General features: G+C 41.4%; 1 protein-coding gene across 1 annotated transcript in view; it reads right to left on the reverse strand.

Moving 5' to 3' along the window:
* Positions 1-15,039, reverse strand: part of C9 (complement C9) — a 197,202-nt gene that overhangs the window by 40,584 nt on the left and 141,579 nt on the right. The window contains exons 8-9 of the mRNA XM_078674992.1: positions 9,735-9,863; positions 6,546-6,724 (exon numbers count right to left, since the gene is read on the reverse strand). Coding sequence (XP_078531118.1) covers positions 6,546-6,724; positions 9,735-9,863 — 308 coding nt within the window. The remainder of the gene's footprint in view (positions 1-6,545; positions 6,725-9,734; positions 9,864-15,039) is intronic.

Genomic DNA, 15,039 nt, shown 5'->3' on the forward strand with positions numbered 1-15,039 from the left:
GGAATCTGGGGATCAGGGTTCGATCCCCGGCTCCGGCGGCAGGTTAGCCCAGCACCATGTGACTCTGGGCAATAGCTTGCTTAATCTTCCCGACGGCCCCCAGCGCCTAGAGACCCTTACGGGTGATTGTGCGCTATACAAATGTGGATTATTATAATTCTTAACTAAAGAGATTGCTGCCCTATGAGCTGAGATCATGGGTGATTCGACTCTGACTAATGCCAAGGAAGCCCTGGCTCGGCACGATACAACCTTGAAAGATTTTGATGTAACTACACAAAATAAGAAATTGGAGAAACTGGCACGCGATATTCGGCTCTTTGATAAGAAGAAAATCTATCCTTATCTCCAGGAGGACTACTATCGACAAGATAATCAGGGCCGTTTCACCAATCGAGGCCGAGGTAACTTCAGAGGTAGACGCAATTACACCACTTTCTCCGACTCTTCCTACAGTTCAGACGACGAGACTGACCAATCGGGTCCTAGCGGGGCATACGGCTTCCCTAATTTTTACTATCCACCACAATATCCGCCTTTTTTAGGGCAGGGCCAATGGCGACCGCTCCGAGGCAGGGGGAATACTTGGCCCCGAGGAACATCGAGAGGCCAACAAAACAACCAGTCGAATTGGGATGGAGGCAGAGGAACGACGCAGAAGCAGGTACATTTCACGCCGGAGGAACACGGGGAACGAACCACCCGCAGGAAGACTTACAGATGGTAGTGACTACACCCAGCCCTGTGATTAACATCTCAACATATGCTTTACGTGAAGAAGAGCTAAAAGTCTTGAATAAGGGCTTATCCTTCGTGCCTACATCACCGGCAAATAAGTTCCTGCTAAAGACAGAACTCTGTGGTTTCTTTCGTAAGATCCGCCTGAGGTATTTCTATCGGAACTCCACATATCAAATGAAACCATCAGTGACGGGACTCCGCACACCCTCTACGTTTGTCCCTCCCACGTATGCGATGTCCAACAAAATCCTTGCCTACGAATCTGTGGTATTGAGAGATGTGGCTAATATTCTGAAGAATCATAAATATTCTAAATATAACATCTCCCGTACTGAGAAGACAGCACTATTGGCTCTCAAAGAAAATAAGGAGGTGATAATCAAACCCGCAGATAAGGGTGGGGCCATTGTGGTGCAGGACGTTGCACAATATAAGGAAGAGATTCTTAACCAACTCAACAATGGTTCCAGTTACAAAAGACTACTTTCGTATCCCTCCCTTGAACTAGCCCAAGAAATACTAAGAATCACCCAGGAGGGTCTAGACTCGGGTTTCCTGTCTGACCATGAATTTCAGTTTCTCAATCAAAAAAATCCTCGATTGCCCACAATCTATACATTACCGAAGATACATAAGGACGCCCAAAAACCACCAGGCCGACCAATTGTATCTGGTTGCGGATCAATGCTGGAACCGGTGGGTCGCTACATAGATTTCTTTTTGAAATCTATAGCGGAACAGACAAGTACCTATTTAAGGGACACTATGCAAACTATCAACCTTGTGGAGGGCCGTCCTTTTGATAAATACAATGAACTACTGGTAACATGTGACATTGTTTCACTTTATACAAGTATACCACAGGATGCAGCACTAGAAGTGATGACGGCGGCCTTGGACCAACGACCTGCCCCAATGGTGGTACCAACCGAATTCATAATTGCGTTACTGAGAATAGCGATGAAGAAAAAAAAATTCATTTTTGAAAATCAGTTTTATCTTCAGACTAAGGGGGTGGCTATGGGGGGCACCTTCGCACCGGATTTGGATATAATCTTCATGGCAGCATATGAAGCTCAGTATGTTTTAACACCCTGCAACCCCTTTTGTGCGAATGTGTCATTATGGATGCGATACATAGATGACATCCTGCTCATCTGGAAAGGTACCACAATTGAATTGACGGATTTTCATGGATGGTTGAATAATCGATCAAATGACATCAAATTCACCGTAACCTCTGACTCAGAGAAAGTCAACTTTCTGGATGTGACTATCTATGCACATGATGGCCGACTCTTTACCACGCTATTCCGGAAACCTATGGATCGCAATTCGCTTCTAAAATACGACAGCCACCACCCCCGGGGATTGCGTGACAATCTGCCCTTCGGGCAGTTCCTCCGAATTCGAAGAAACTGCTCACCCAAATAGCACTATATGGAGGAATCCGAAATACTGGTAACGCGGCTACTGGCACGTGGTTATCCTAAGCGCTTGATTAATAAAGCCAGAAAACGAGCCTGGTTCAATCCTCGTGAGACCTTACTTGTGCCTAAAGATAAAAGAGTCTCTGAACAACGACTAATTTGCATCACAACTTTTTCTACACAAAGCAATGCAATCAAGAAAATCGTGAATAAGCATTGGCATCTGGTCGCAGATGAAATTTCGCAAGAGCCCCCACCGATGCATTCCTTCAAGAAAGGGAAAAGTATAAAGGACCATGTGGTCAGATCATTTCTGGACCCACCTGCTCCTCACTCTCTACTATGCGCATGGAATCTACCTCCTGTTGTAGGCCACTACCGCTGTGGACGATGCAAAGCTTGCCCTCAGACCATACAGACTAAGCAGTTCAACTTTAAGGGACATTGTATCACACTTAAGTCACATACCAACTGTAACACTGAAGATGTTATTTATGGAATTGAATGCCCGTGTGAAAAAATTTACATTGGCCAAACTCAACAAAAGATTAAAAGCCGCATTCTGCAACATAGCAGCCGCATTCGATGCGAAACAATAGGGGCACCATTGGTCAATCATTTCAGAGAAAAAGGTCATTCCCCTGACAACTTTGTTTGGATTGTACTGGAGAACATAATGCTTGGACCAAGGGGCGGGAATATAAGCCATTTACTAACTCTACGTGAATCTAAATGGATGTTCCATTTTGACTCCATTAATAATGGGCTTAATGAGAGTGAAAGCAGTTTCACACAATTAGCAACTTTTGTACATGATGAGCAGTTACATATACACTCTACCTGTCTACATACCTCTATCTGTTTAGAATTTGAAGGTGTCTTCACTCCCATGTTGGGAAGTGCACACCTGATCTATACTGCGAATATCTCTTTGATAATATGTACTATGCTCCCCAGTAAAAAATCGTGGAGGCTTGACCGCAATGTTTCGCAGGTCCCCTCCCTGTTCTTATCTCTTTGATAATATGGACTATGCTCCCCAGTAAAAAATCGTGGAGGCTTGACCACAATGTTTCGCAGGTCCCCTCCCTGTTCTTAGTGTCTTAATCTTGCCTATGATATCACATGCATACATCTATTGTGGGTTCTATTTAAACTTTGTTTCATAGCCATTTGATTGCCAATAATGTTGATATGGGCGACTTGATCATTGTGTTTGATGGGCCCCCGTTTTTTGCATTAATGGACGGCTTATGTGTGATTTACATTGTCACTTGGCCATGCTTGGCGATATGTTGAACAGTATTTGGCATTAGGAGATAATACCTCTCTAAGAGAAGTTTTGGTCTTTTATTGGCCCTTTTACATACTACAATTGTGGCGCCTGGGCGACTATAGTATTGCTGCAATTTAGTCATTTATTCGTTTTTCCGAACAATTCCATTGTACACCAAGGCACTTGCCCAGAGTCTTTTTTCTATCCCTATACGTACCGCGTTGCATTTCCCGGTACGCTCTGACGTATTTATATGTCCTTGCCGGCCGCCTGCATTTGATATTTTGTTTTCAACTCTGGCACACCCATTCATGCATTAACAGAGCAACCGGACGGTTTTCTGTTGACAGGTAAAGACTTTCTCGAATGTTTTCCATGACACATCTATCGAACGCTCTGCACGACTTTATTCGGCGTTTTTTACAAGTCCCGCCCTTATGTATGTCTCACGTTTGTTTTCCAGGGCCGATTCTTCCCCCTGTGGCAATCTTCATTGATGCCTAATCTACTACGTAATAATGACATGACTTATACACATTATGAAAGTCTTCTCTATTTCCCATTTTTCCTTCGCAATTTGTTTTTATAAATAAGTACTAAAATGAAATATGCTAATCTATTTTAAGCTACTGTGAATGGAGAGACGATTAATTTTCTTCTCCAAGTTGAATAAGGGACGCAGTTCTAACTCCTAAGGCGCCCTGATACCCACCACTCTATCCGGTATGATATTTAGATTTTCTGCCACTATGAAATAAACTGATTAGCGCTGCACCACCAGCTTATACATTTTTTATCTTGCCCTCAGGTTCGTTTTCCTTTCTTCCTGCCCCTCCCCTTCCGTCCTGAGGAAGACCCCGCTTTGAGACCTTACAGATATTTCCTCCCACCTTGGGGTCGAAACGTCGACATCATTACATACAGCCAGCCCTAGCCTATATACTTGATTTATTTTTGATATTAGGTGCATGGTGCTGCTTGATTTTTCTCTGTGTATTTGATACATTTGTTGGTCATTATATATTAGCCCTTGCGAATATTTTTATTGTACATATGGTTCTTTGACCGCTTTGTTTATCACTAAGTCCTATCACACTTCCATCACTCACCCCTTCCCTCCCCTTTCCCCCCCCCCCTTTCAGGGCACGTGTATTTACTGTGTATTGAATATTCTGAACTTTTGCAACTAGTCACACTGTGATTAATAAACACTGTGACTTTCAAATATGGTTTTTTGATTCTCTTCTATTCTGTGTTAGTTGTTCCTTTTCTCTGGGACCACTGTGTTTATATATTGCTTAGTACCCAGGTCCCAGGGCCTTTTGGGTTTACCCTTGTTTAATAACGGACTTAACCACTCAGCACCTGAGTCGCCCAGCCTGGGTCCTGATGAACTGGCTGTGCCCCCTTGCTCCAAGTCTGCTTTCGACCTAAGCCCCTGTTTAGGAGCCCTCGGATTTGTCTGTAAGTCCCGCTGTGCAGCCTGTTTTAGGTGGCCCCACTTCACCGTAGCACGCCAGATGCCAGCCTCAGCAGTACCTTGCTCTCGGTAGAACCTAGGCGGTTCCCAAAGAAATGCTGGTAGTACTTAGGACCTTGACCCACTACAACTCTAAACCCTGAAACCAACAGTACCTACTTTTATGCATTTTTTACTTTTCATCCCATAGGATAGCATTGTGTGTAAAAGCGCACAGGTTTAAACATTTTAATTACCTGCAAATATTACTATAGAAAGCAGTACTCATCTTTGAATGAAGTTCTTGGTTCTAAAGAAGTGTTGTTTTTCTAATTTGGTCTCGGAATCATTCTTTGAGTGTGTGCCTCATTTATTGCCTCTGTGAGTATGACAAATGTTTAGCACTACCCTTTGATATGCCTAACTGCATTCCGGAACTACCACAAAAGAGAGCGTTAGTATTATCTACTTTTGCCTCTGTAAACCAATTGGGGACCCACTGGACTCTCTGCACAGTGTACTTCGCTCTAGTACACTTAATATAGAGCCAGCTTCCTAGAGCAGGGATCTGTAAACCCAGAATTTTATGAAGGAAAACTGAGGACTATAAGGTGGATGCTACATCTCTGCAGAATGTCTGGTGGAAAATAACAAAAATGGAGCGAGTGATGTCATCTATTGTCTTCCATGTGGAAAACACGCAACTACTGGAGTTGTGATTTTGACCTATCCTGCACACTGAATATCTGATCCATGAGAAGGCTAATGTCCAGTTTGTGTGTTTCATAAAGGTAGACAGTGAATGAGAGTTTTCTGAATCACATTCTTTGTGCTTCTCCAAGAGGTCATTAGACATGGACTGAGGTAAATGTATCTGAGCAGATTATTTTAGATCTGCTTAGTGGATGTTTCTCTAGAAGTACAACTTCCTCACCCCAGAGTGCTCAAACTGGGATGCAGGTCCTATGCATGGTTTATGTCTAGTTTCCATGGAATGAAGCAGCCATATATTTTCTCAAGCCTATGAGCTTTCATCTAAGAGATCAGATAAGGAGAGGCTGGGTCTTTCCACCAATAAGCCGCAAGTCGATTGGGGACTAGAGAGTGAACAATAAGTGAGTTTTTTCTAACCTGCTGAAACTCCTTGGAATAGGCAGTTGTGGAATGTCTTTCAAAATTCCTCGAAGCACCAGAACAGAATTTTCTCCTGAACTGGAATAGCCTTTTAAAGCCTTGTTCTGAGATCCAGTGACTCATTATGAATTTGCAAAAATGTTGATGGTTATATTGTGATTGGTAGGTGTCCTAAAACAATGTACCTGTCTTTGAAGAGTCCCCACTCGCACTATCCCTTTGGTACACTGTGTATCCTGTTCTAAGAGAGTCTGTGGTGGAGCAAAGAAGCATTGTACAATAATGCAGGCATGGCATATGGACACCTCTAACATTTGCTGAGCACTAAAAATGTCATAATGAGTTACTGCACTGCTGATAACTATGCGTCAGGAGAGAGTTTCGACTGGTGGTGCAAATATCCCTGCAAGATTTCAAAACAAAATGGTGAACACTCTCATGACCAGTAAAACCTATCCAAATGTTAAGCTCACCTCTTGGTAAACATGACTGCCATCCTCCTTACCTTCAGTTTTATCACCACAGGGGCATCTATCAGGGAAGATGCCCAAGCTACATAGTCATCAACATCAATTGTGCTGTGGTCAGAAGCCAGTTTTTCATTCAATTTGGTAGTAAAACCAATGGTTCCTCCCTTAACAAATGGTATGATTTGTTTAATAACTCCAGAACTTCCAGGATCAACTGAAGAAAGAAGTATACAAATTGGTTAGTCATTTTTATAGCACATGTCCCTGCAATCTCTTAGATGTATGTCTTAAAGGGTGCTAATGGTATTTGCTTTATGTGGGTGATTTTTAGGTACGTTCCAGTAGCCTGGTGCAAGGAATTCAGCATTGAGGCTATGGCAGAGAGGACCCTATCTTGATGTTAGTTGTCACATTAAGCTTGCTGCACCTAAACAAAAGGACCCCGAGAGGTAAGCCTGTAAGGGAACAGAGAAATTACTAAGGGCTTAATTTGGAGGAAGCTCTGAATACAGTGTAGAATGAACCATGTAAATATTCTATTCTCTAAGGATATTGCATTTGAGGAAATTCACCCGGTCAATTCTGTAGTTTCCTTCAGAAATTGGATGATTTTTAGTTCTCATCATATGTTAAATAGACCCCCCTCGTTCTCGCAGGGAATTTGCACTGCACAATGGAGGCACAATACACTACATGCTTTTATCAGCATTCAAGATTACATTTACTAGCCCTATGACAAATAAACCTGATAAATGTGTAGCATATCATGGAAAAGCTGGCAGGGAAAGGATTTATTCAAGAGAAAGCAGGCCACCCACTTATATACATACATATAGCACCAATGTCTTAAACAATTTTATCTTTCAAAATGGTTATCCCAATACCTTTACTTTAACTATTGCTTTTAGTGTACTCTTCTTCATTTATTTAGCAAATGGGAGTGGCTATTATATTTTTAGAAAGGGGAGGCACACTGTGTTTCATTTTCAATGGTCAGTGTGATGCCTTCCCTTTCTTTCCAATATCTCTAATCTCCCCTTACAAACAGTCAACTATCTCTATTTATATTGTATTACTTGATATCAACCCCCAGAATATCGTGGTACAAGATTATCGAGACAGAACATTGAGGTAAGGGCATAAAGGCAAGTATATATTTCTTATTACAGCACATTGAGACCCTCTCGGGTGAGTAGTTGCGCTTTACAAGCCACCTGACTGATTGATTCCTTCCATAGCTATGCACCCGGAAGATATAAAGGTAGGTTCATATATGTGGGGTTAGGTATAGAACAACTAGACTTACATGCCTGCTGAAATTATTTGCGACATTCTGTCCTTGATGATGATATTCTGGGGTCAATATTTAGGGTGCACACTTTCTACTTACACTCGCCGCTCTTTTTTCATGTTCATGTGACAGTATTTGATGAAGCACTTTCACAGTTCCTTCAATTTTCAGGTAATTATGATGACTGTTGTCTTGTACAATAGGGCAATGTCCAAGCTATACTTTCATCCTTTTAATTGGTAGTTTCATAGGCCTAGATTTACTAACACTTTGCGCCACTGTACAACTGGGATTTGCCTTATGTCAAGGTGCGTTCCAGCGGTGAGGCATGGTTGTTTTCATGGAACCACCTATAGTTTTTGACATAAAACCCTACCTACTAAAAAAAATATAGACAGGGCTTTGCACCAATAATTTACAACTCCCAGAGGCACGTTTAACACGGAAAAAAATGTTTTCTATTCTCCAAAGATTTCCAACTTTTCATGTGAGCTGTACTGTACAACACGCATACAACTCGGATAAGCTTAAACTATGCCTAGCAATAATAGTTCGGGCTTGAAGGGTACACTGGCAGTACACAACCTATGCTAATCACCACGCACACAACCTTGTACTGTGATGCAATGATGTGTGCATGGCACAATGCAACCTAAAGTGCAGCACCACAGTGGGATAGAGAAACAGCAGCATATCTTAGTTAATATTGTAGTGTCCACCACAAATATGGCACTGCTGTGGTCTCTCCCTCTAACACAACACAGTATAGCAACTTTGGTGGCTGAGCTGCGTTGCGTGAAAAAATGTGAATTTGGCCCGTAATCTGAAATAAAATGAGCCACACTTTCACAGCTAATATGACTTAACCCCATAGGATTTGTGTGTGGCAGAATACAAAATCCCGTCACTTAATTGGATTCATTAAGATTTCCCAAGTAGCCACTGTGTCTTAAAGCTGTAGGCAAAGAGATCTACTGCTTCCACTTGATGCAGTGTACATTGACAACAAAGCATTTGTGATTCAATTGCGGTAAGTATGCTATAATTATTTGTATGTATTACGATCACACACAGGCAAACACACACACACCACAGATACACACCACAGAAACACACCACAGAAACACACACACACACACAAAACATAAATAGTGGCTTGTTCGGAAACGTTTGATTTAGTGCAAAAATCGGCCAAAATTAATTTATGACATTTTTTCACTGTGTAAAATAAGCACAAGTGCTAAGAGGTACTGCTGGTTGCACATGAACAATGACATCTCGGTATGCCAGTATGCCATAAAAATCACGTGGAGACCTTTACGTGCAGTAACCCGATCTTTACTCATCAAATCTATCTAACAATTGGTTCATTTACTTCCGGGGAAGCTTAATTCCCATCACACTGTAGCGAGCTATCACTTATTTCAATTCCTTCTCTTATCTCGTTCACATCCTGTTGGAATCCTGGAGCAAGCAGTGTCCAGTATCAACACAGAAAGGAAAGCTGCCCACAATTCCAATGGTTTCCAAACACCTGGCAGTCTGTTTGATATATGCATTATTGTGAAAGTAACAAAAAGGTGTCGCAAATTTACACCAGTGTCAAAAATTATTCCGAAATTTGTATTGCATTTCTGAGAGTACTTTGATAGGTTCTGGCAAATATTCGTTGTGTTGATTTATTCTAACTGCATCCCAGGGTCCTCAACTAATCAATATATTCTATTTACACCTTAAATCAATGTAAGATAAACACGCCCATCAGGTATGATGATTGAGTACCGTCAATGCAGATATTGTGTATTATTTCAGAAGATTGCATTCCATGCTTCACTCATACTGCGAATGTTAGCACTTGTATTTGTAAGTATTTAATAAAATTAAGCATCTTAAATATACCATAATAATATGATAAATACAATAAGCTCCTTACTTGTTCCTTTGTCCCCCGATTTGGAGCATTTCTTGCCATCTAATTTACCACCTGCAGTTATTCCTTCAGCTGCTGCTTCAACATTGACATTATAACCAAGACATTCGGACACATCTTGAGCAGTTACATCTGTCAATATGAAACATTTGTAAATTAGCATTTTGTTTTGAAGAACTACAAATTGGTTCAAACAAATAGAATTATGTCTGACATACGAAGTGCTACCTGACACAATATATGATTGAGCAAATAAAAAAAGATAACACCACAGATTGAAGCAGCAGCATCATTGCATGCTATTTTTTGTGTTTTGTTATAGCATTACAATCCTTTGCCCTGTTACAATAGTCTATTGTGAGCCTGAAATTGCAGCCCAATGGATCTGTGGCTCAGAGATGGTTGTCACCTGTCATCAAAGTTCTACATTTATCGTTATGGCATAAGGTTACAGTGCCATGCCTTACAATGCCTCACGCAGTCCTATCCAGGGACTAGTAAAGTAAAAACGAGAAGAGACGGTATTCTGAAAATTAACGTGAGGCCATTTCCTTTGACAGAGCGTACACAGCGTTCAGTAGGGCCCAATCCCACTGGTGGAACAACAGCATGAACACTATTCATATATATCATTTGCTTCTTTTGATTGGTTGCACATTGAAAATGCTGGTCACCACTGTCCTTCCTGTTATAGATATAAATAAATGTATTCTTCAGTGACTTTGCCCCATTCCTCCCATTCTTGCCTCTTTCCGAATCACCCGCTCTCCATTTGTGTCTTTGTGTGTTCGCTGGAAGGCTGAAAAGATTTTTACACAAAACGTTTGCCTTTGTCGGTATTTAATGAAAACGTACACTTGAGTGTCACCAATAGGACAGTGTGCATGTACTGTTCTATCAGGTTTTTTAAAGAAGAGCCATCCACCTGTAAGCATTGGCAAACTCAACAGGTCTGGCTTAAACGTGAAAATGCATGCCGCATTTCTTATATTCATTTTTTGTATATTATGGCTGTTTTTGTTTTTGTGTTTATGTTTGTGATGTTATTTGATTTGTTCTTTTAATAAAAAGAATTATAAAAAAATAAAAAAGTGAATATGCAAACCAGACCTATTGGCTGGAGAAAGTAAAGGAGCTGTTGGGCTTCGATGAGGGTTTAAATTAATGTAAGGAAGAGGGAGGGAGTGAGGAGACTGAGAGAAGGAAGGGGAGGGAGGTAGACAAAGGAACATAGGGACTGATTACGAGTTTGGCGGATGAATACTCTGTCACAAATGTGATGGATATCCCTTCCGACGTATTACAAGTTCCAATGGATATGAATTGATTTACAGCAAAGACTACATATTTTACCCAGAAAATTGAATCAGCCAAGAATTCATCTAAAGAACTCTTCCTAACAATTACAAATCATATAATGAATCTCGACACAATTTGCACCATTTCCAGACAGTCCTTCGGCAACTAGGTTGCCAGATTTATCTTTAACAAAGTTGAAAAAATTATCAACATTCATGCCCTCAGACAGATTCTATCCCCTGGTTACCAGACACCCCCAAACCTACCTCAGCTGATTCCAGATTTGCGGCCTTAACTCATTGCGGCCTGACCATTGACACAGCGGTCAGTCTTGTCAAAGTTGAAGGATCTGGGCCCCACGGCGACCCCCGCCCTCATCTCAGATACTATTGATCCGATGCTAACAAATAACTTCCAGCTCGTATGTGATTCTGGATCCTTACCAACTGGGTGGAAGACAGCCCCTGTTCGTTCTCTCATAAAAAATATTCTCTTTATCCTGCTGTTCCAAATAATTATCATCTAATATCAGATAAGATTATCGAAAAAGTAATGAATTCTCAACTCACTGACTTCATTCATCTCATCAAATGATTAGATGCTCCTCAATTCAGTTTCAGTTGAAACTGCTTTAATCAAGGCCACCAAAGAATAGAGAAGTACCTTAGATGCCGGAGGTAAAGCAGCCTTGATTCTGTTAGATTTATCAGCGGCATTTGATACCATTCATCACAACAAATTGTTAACCTCGTATCTATCATCAGGAGAACAATCAGTACAACTGGACAATTTTGTCTCTCTGCCATTCTCTCATACATGTGGGGTCCCGCAGGTGTCTGCACTCAGCCCCACGTTGTTCAATATTTACGTTACCCCTCTGGCTGAGCTGGTTAAATCATATGGCTTTGCCATTACCTCTTATGCAGACGACACACAAATCGTCGTCTCCCTTGGCAAGGAAGGACCCAACCAAGGTACCAGCTTTTCTAGATGCATGCAGGCTATTAGTATTAGTAATTGGATGTCTCACAACTGCTTTCAGTTAAATTCAGGTAAAAATGATGTCATGCTCTTGGATGCCAATTGTTCATTCTTGACTCAGACCTGGTGCCCCAAAGAGTTTGACCGCCAGTCAGTGAAGTCCGCAATCTGGGTGTCTTGATAAATGATAAACTTTCCCTATCTCATCAAGCCAACACAGTCTCTTCCAAAGTTTTCTATTTATTTTATTTATTTTAGGTTCTTTTATAGCGCAGGAATTCGATCTCCGAAGAGATATCTCCGCGCTTTGTTCGTTCTGAAGATGACAGAAAAGCTTCTTCCTTTCATTCCTCATTAACCTCTTTGGCAATTTCCAGTCTTGATTATTGCAATGCATTGTACCTCAATGCTCATCAACATGTGATTAACAAGCTACAAACGCTACAAAACGCTGCAGCTGTCTTTTTCTAAACATTCCAAAACATCAATCAGTGTCCAAACATCTTAGTAAAGTTCATTGGTTGCCAATAAGGCACAGAATTATTTTCATGGCTCTCTGTATTACTTACAAGGCCCACATGACCAAGGGTCCGCCTTTCTGAAGAACAGCTTTAACTGGTATATCCCCAACTGGCCTCTCAGATCTTCCACAGCCATATCTGTAAACGCGCCTAAATATAAACGCGAGTCATGGGGAGGACGCAGCTTTGTTCTGGGTGCCTCCAATACTTGGAACAAGCTTACCCACCACATAAAATCATACACGACTCTTCTAACTTTCAGAAAAGCTCTTAAAACATGGCTATTCGATTCTTTATAGGTATTTAACTCTTGTCAGATTCCCTTCTTATGCTTACAGTAGCCAGTATCAAGACACCTACTAATATTCAATGCTTAGCAAGTGCATTTAACATGACATAACATGGAATTCGAATACGTTAGACAGGATATCCGACACATTTGTAACAAAGTATCCCGTTCACCAAACTCGTAATCAGGCCCATAATTATGGAAATATCTGAGTTGGGGTAAGCAATAAAAGGCATTTTTAAAAGAGGAAGCAAGTGAGGGGAGAATGAGGCAAATGAGGGGGATAAGGGACAAGAAGAGAGACAGACAGAAGTAGACTAATCAGTGAGTGCACAGGAAGGGCAAGGGAAATACTTGAGAAGTTTAAAGAGTCTGTAGGAAGTTGATGTGGAAGAGAACCAAGGGGTGTGGCACAGAAGGTTAAATGAAGGAGATAAGGAGGGAAGACTGTTGAGAAGGAGGCTACAAAAATTCAGTGAGGTGGGCAGAGAATGAAGCTGCGGAAGTAGAGTGGAAGGGGAGAGGATGCAACAAAGGAGATACAGGAGAGCACAAGGAAGGTGTAGTATAGATAGCGGGTCCATTGTTGACATCTGCTAAGTTATCCTGGGCTTCCCTGCTATGAGGCTGCTTTTGCGCATGACACTGCATGCATAGATTTCGCAAGACTCTGTTAGTGCCCTTTTCACATAAGAACTTTCTGCTTTTTGCGTTCTCTGCCGTGCTCTGGGGTTTAGTCTGCACACGATGTACAAGGTCGATCAACAATGCCTCTTGTTATTCTCTGCTGGTCAGTCCCTCGCACCTAGACATAACATGACACACACAGCTGCGCTACTGGAAATTGTATGCTTTAATATTGCAAGCTAAGCATGTGGTTCACACACTTGGAGAGACAGCTTTCCGGAGAGAAGAGCTGTGCTTGTCCTGAGATGTAAGCCTTTTGCCTAGGCCTTTGGGTAAGGGGTCTGCTGACAAAGCTCAGAGGTCTTCTTTTTTATAATAAACTAGTTCTTACCACAGGGAGGGTGGTTAGATATTCTATGGAAATGTGACAATGCTGACTATGTTGTGTTTATGTTATGAATCAGTTGTGAGGGGGGAGGGATCACTTGTCCTGCTAACCTGGATTTTACAGGTAGGTAGTATGTCCCCTGGTAAAAAACCCTCATGCACGTGAGTAGATGTTATACTGGTAGCGGTATATCTTTGTTCTCCGCTTTATTACTCTCGTGTCTGCATAATCATAGGGTTAGTGGGTATGCAGCCTCCACCAGGAGGTAGTAATCCAAGGTTAAGAGCAGTAGTGTCCAGTGATAAATGGTGATAGTGAGATTAAAAATAACTCGGACAGCCAGATTCTAATCTTTATTGTTCTGGATTCGAGTTAATGAAAATATAAAGGATATGCATGATGAGAATTGTTAAGATTCTCACGCTATCAATTTTCGTGATTTTTTAAAAGGTCAACATGTTTCAGCCCTGTTCGCCTTAAGAGGTCAGTGGGCTTTCTTCAGGACCGTGTGAGATGTCAGTGGTAAAGTGACATATTAGTCCTTTACACGTTGGAAGTCAATATTGTGCCTGTAAATACAAATAGTGAGAGTAACCTTGGTGAAGGTAGTGGGACAAAGAGATAATAGTGTACATTATGATTTATAGTGCAATTTATAAAATGGCAATACTTTATCGATCACTACTTCTTCTAGTCAAAAAACACATACTCAGAACTCTGGTTATTAACAATACTCTTGTTTGTTCTGTAAAGTCTGACAGTTTCCCTCTCATTTTTTGACATTGATATAAAGACCTATTGCATGGTATTCTTATCTATGAACCTTCTGGTTAGTTGCTCATTATTCCAGCTTTGCAATAGGTGCCTGTACATTCAACATTTTCTTTTCAGGTACAGTATCTTACGGTGTTATATGTGTGCATTATTGAATAGCAGAGAAATTGTGCTACCTCTCAGCTGTAAAGGATACACGATGATTCTGCAGGAGCGTCAGGAATCCGAAGTATAGTCCACAGCCTTCCCCTGCAGCCTTCCGACTCTATCAAACACTAGAGCACAAGAGGCGGAACAGGGGAAAACAGGGAGACAAAACAAGGAAAGGTTGGGGGTAACAATTGGGTGTTGAGGGTCTTCAGACTGGTCGTCTCAACCTTCTTGTGGGCTTGGCAACAAGAGAGACTGTAATGCAAAAGAGTAATATTC

This window comes from Lissotriton helveticus, chromosome 2_1 (assembly GCF_964261635.1).
Source record: "Lissotriton helveticus chromosome 2_1, aLisHel1.1, whole genome shotgun sequence".
Lineage (NCBI taxonomy): Eukaryota > Metazoa > Chordata > Amphibia > Caudata > Salamandridae > Lissotriton > Lissotriton helveticus.